At 32.0% G+C, this 1,899-nt stretch overlaps 1 protein-coding gene across 1 annotated transcript in view; it reads left to right on the forward strand.

Moving 5' to 3' along the window:
• Positions 1 to 1,899, forward strand: part of LOC104083575 (suppression of tumorigenicity 18 protein-like) — a gene marked incomplete at its 3' end in the record, with an annotated part of 126,516 nt that overhangs the window by 90,175 nt on the left and 34,442 nt on the right. The window contains exon 3 of the mRNA XM_009587089.1: positions 1,299 to 1,405. Coding sequence (XP_009585384.1) covers positions 1,299 to 1,405 — 107 coding nt within the window. The remainder of the gene's footprint in view (positions 1 to 1,298; positions 1,406 to 1,899) is intronic.

Here is a 1,899-nt window from a genome sequence, read left to right on the forward strand (position 1 = left end):
TTTTTTCCATGGATGTTGAAATAGAATAATGTGGAAAGAGGCCTTTGAGGATAAACAACATCTTTTTCCAGCAACGTATTGGCTAGAAAACTGTTTAAAAAATCTTTTCGGTATTGGGCTGTTTTGTTCTGGGTTTTCTCCCTTCTTTATCATCTTGCATCTGTTGTCTGTTTTGCTATTTGATAAAAGATTATTTATTTTAATTAAAAGTTATTGGCGGGATGCAACTAATATTCTATCTATTGGGACTCAAGCAGAAATTAGTGACTCAATAAACTCTAGCTTCCCTGAGAATCTGTTTAGAATAAGCATTTCCAATTTCAGAAATGTAACATTACAAATTTTACTGACAAAACTTCATCAGATATCATTAAATAAATTATTAAAGTTTCACCTTCAAGTTCCAAAAGTTTATCTGCGAACTTTGTCATAATTGGAATATGTTGAATGAATAGATCTGCTTTAGTAAATACACTGGATACTATTTGAAAAGGGCCTCTGAAGTTGCAAGTGATAGTAAAATTTTTATATTTTGGTCACTAGTGACAGGAGTGATGCTAAAATAAAGCCTGCCCATAATAACTGCTTACGGCCAGATTTTCCCAGGTTGCAAGTGTTTACAACTTTAAGTGTTTGAAGGGTATTCATTATTTCTGAATCTCAGCATTGTACACTCAGATATAAACTTCTGCAGCTCTTCTTCCCTGGCTGTTACTGTTGATTTAGCAGGAGTTTCCTCACAGAAAGGAATAAAAATTGAGCATGAAGAACTGTCAAGGATTTCCTTCAGTTTGCTTATGGTGAGAACACTATCAGTCTGCTAAACTTTAAACACGGATATTCAAAATCAGAAAAAAATAAAACTGAGGAGTTTTCTGCTATTATTAAAATATTTTAGAATGCTTCTCATTTATTTCACATCATGTACTGAACCGTCCTACTCAGTCAAAGGGTTCTGATGCAGTAAAAACATTTGACTAAGGATTTCTACATATAGAAACTGTGGATTTTTGTCTGTGCAAGAAGAAAAACTTTTCTTATTGCAGGTCTGTTTCATAAGCTGTCGGAAAGGGCATTAACAATATAAAGAAAGTACCATAACAAAAGAAAAATTGCTATTCTTTCTGCCTTTTAGAAGCATCATTGATGTCTCTATACCACATCTTTGAAAACTGCACAAAAAAACAATGCACCTGGATTATTTGCCCATTTGATTTAAAGTGTCCTGTTTCATCTACATTTTATTTAGTATAGCTGTTTTTTTGTTTTCTTTTGTTGTTTTGTTTTTTTTTTTTCAGAGAATGAATTTCAGGATTATCTGTTAAATCAGGCAAGACATCTTGGACTGAGTGACAAATTTGGTCCTTTGGAATCTGCACATATTTTCACCCGGAAACACACAAAGGTGGGATAATTTATTTACAAAAATGAATTTGAGTCAAAATAGATCTCTATATTAGTGCTAGAATACTATGTGATTTCATGTGTAGTTTCTTGTGCACTATAACTATTTTTCTCTCATATCATCTGCTGTTTTGAGAACAGCAGTCTTCAACAGTCAGGTATAACAATATTGAACAATTGAAAAAGATATAAATCTTTGTAACTACCTAGAAATTCTAGTTTTTAAGTTTCAGAACTACACTCTGTTAGCATTACATACTGACAGGAACACAACTATCTTTGAATCTATATGACTCCAGGACTGAGAATGTATTTCATAATGCACTGCTTAAATTTAATCTGTGAGGGATAGCTTATTTGTGAAATTTTTTTTTATAAAGCTTATTGAGGTTTTTTTTAAACTATATATCAGCTGGATGGGATAAAAACTTTGGTTATTTGTAAAAGATCTCAAGGTGTCAAAGCATTTTTTTCTTTTTGAATATTGACACTCTT

The sequence above is a fragment of the Fulmarus glacialis genome, unplaced genomic scaffold (assembly GCF_000690835.1).
Source record: "Fulmarus glacialis isolate BGI_N327 unplaced genomic scaffold, ASM69083v1 scaffold16611, whole genome shotgun sequence".
Taxonomy (NCBI): Eukaryota; Metazoa; Chordata; class Aves; order Procellariiformes; family Procellariidae; genus Fulmarus; species Fulmarus glacialis.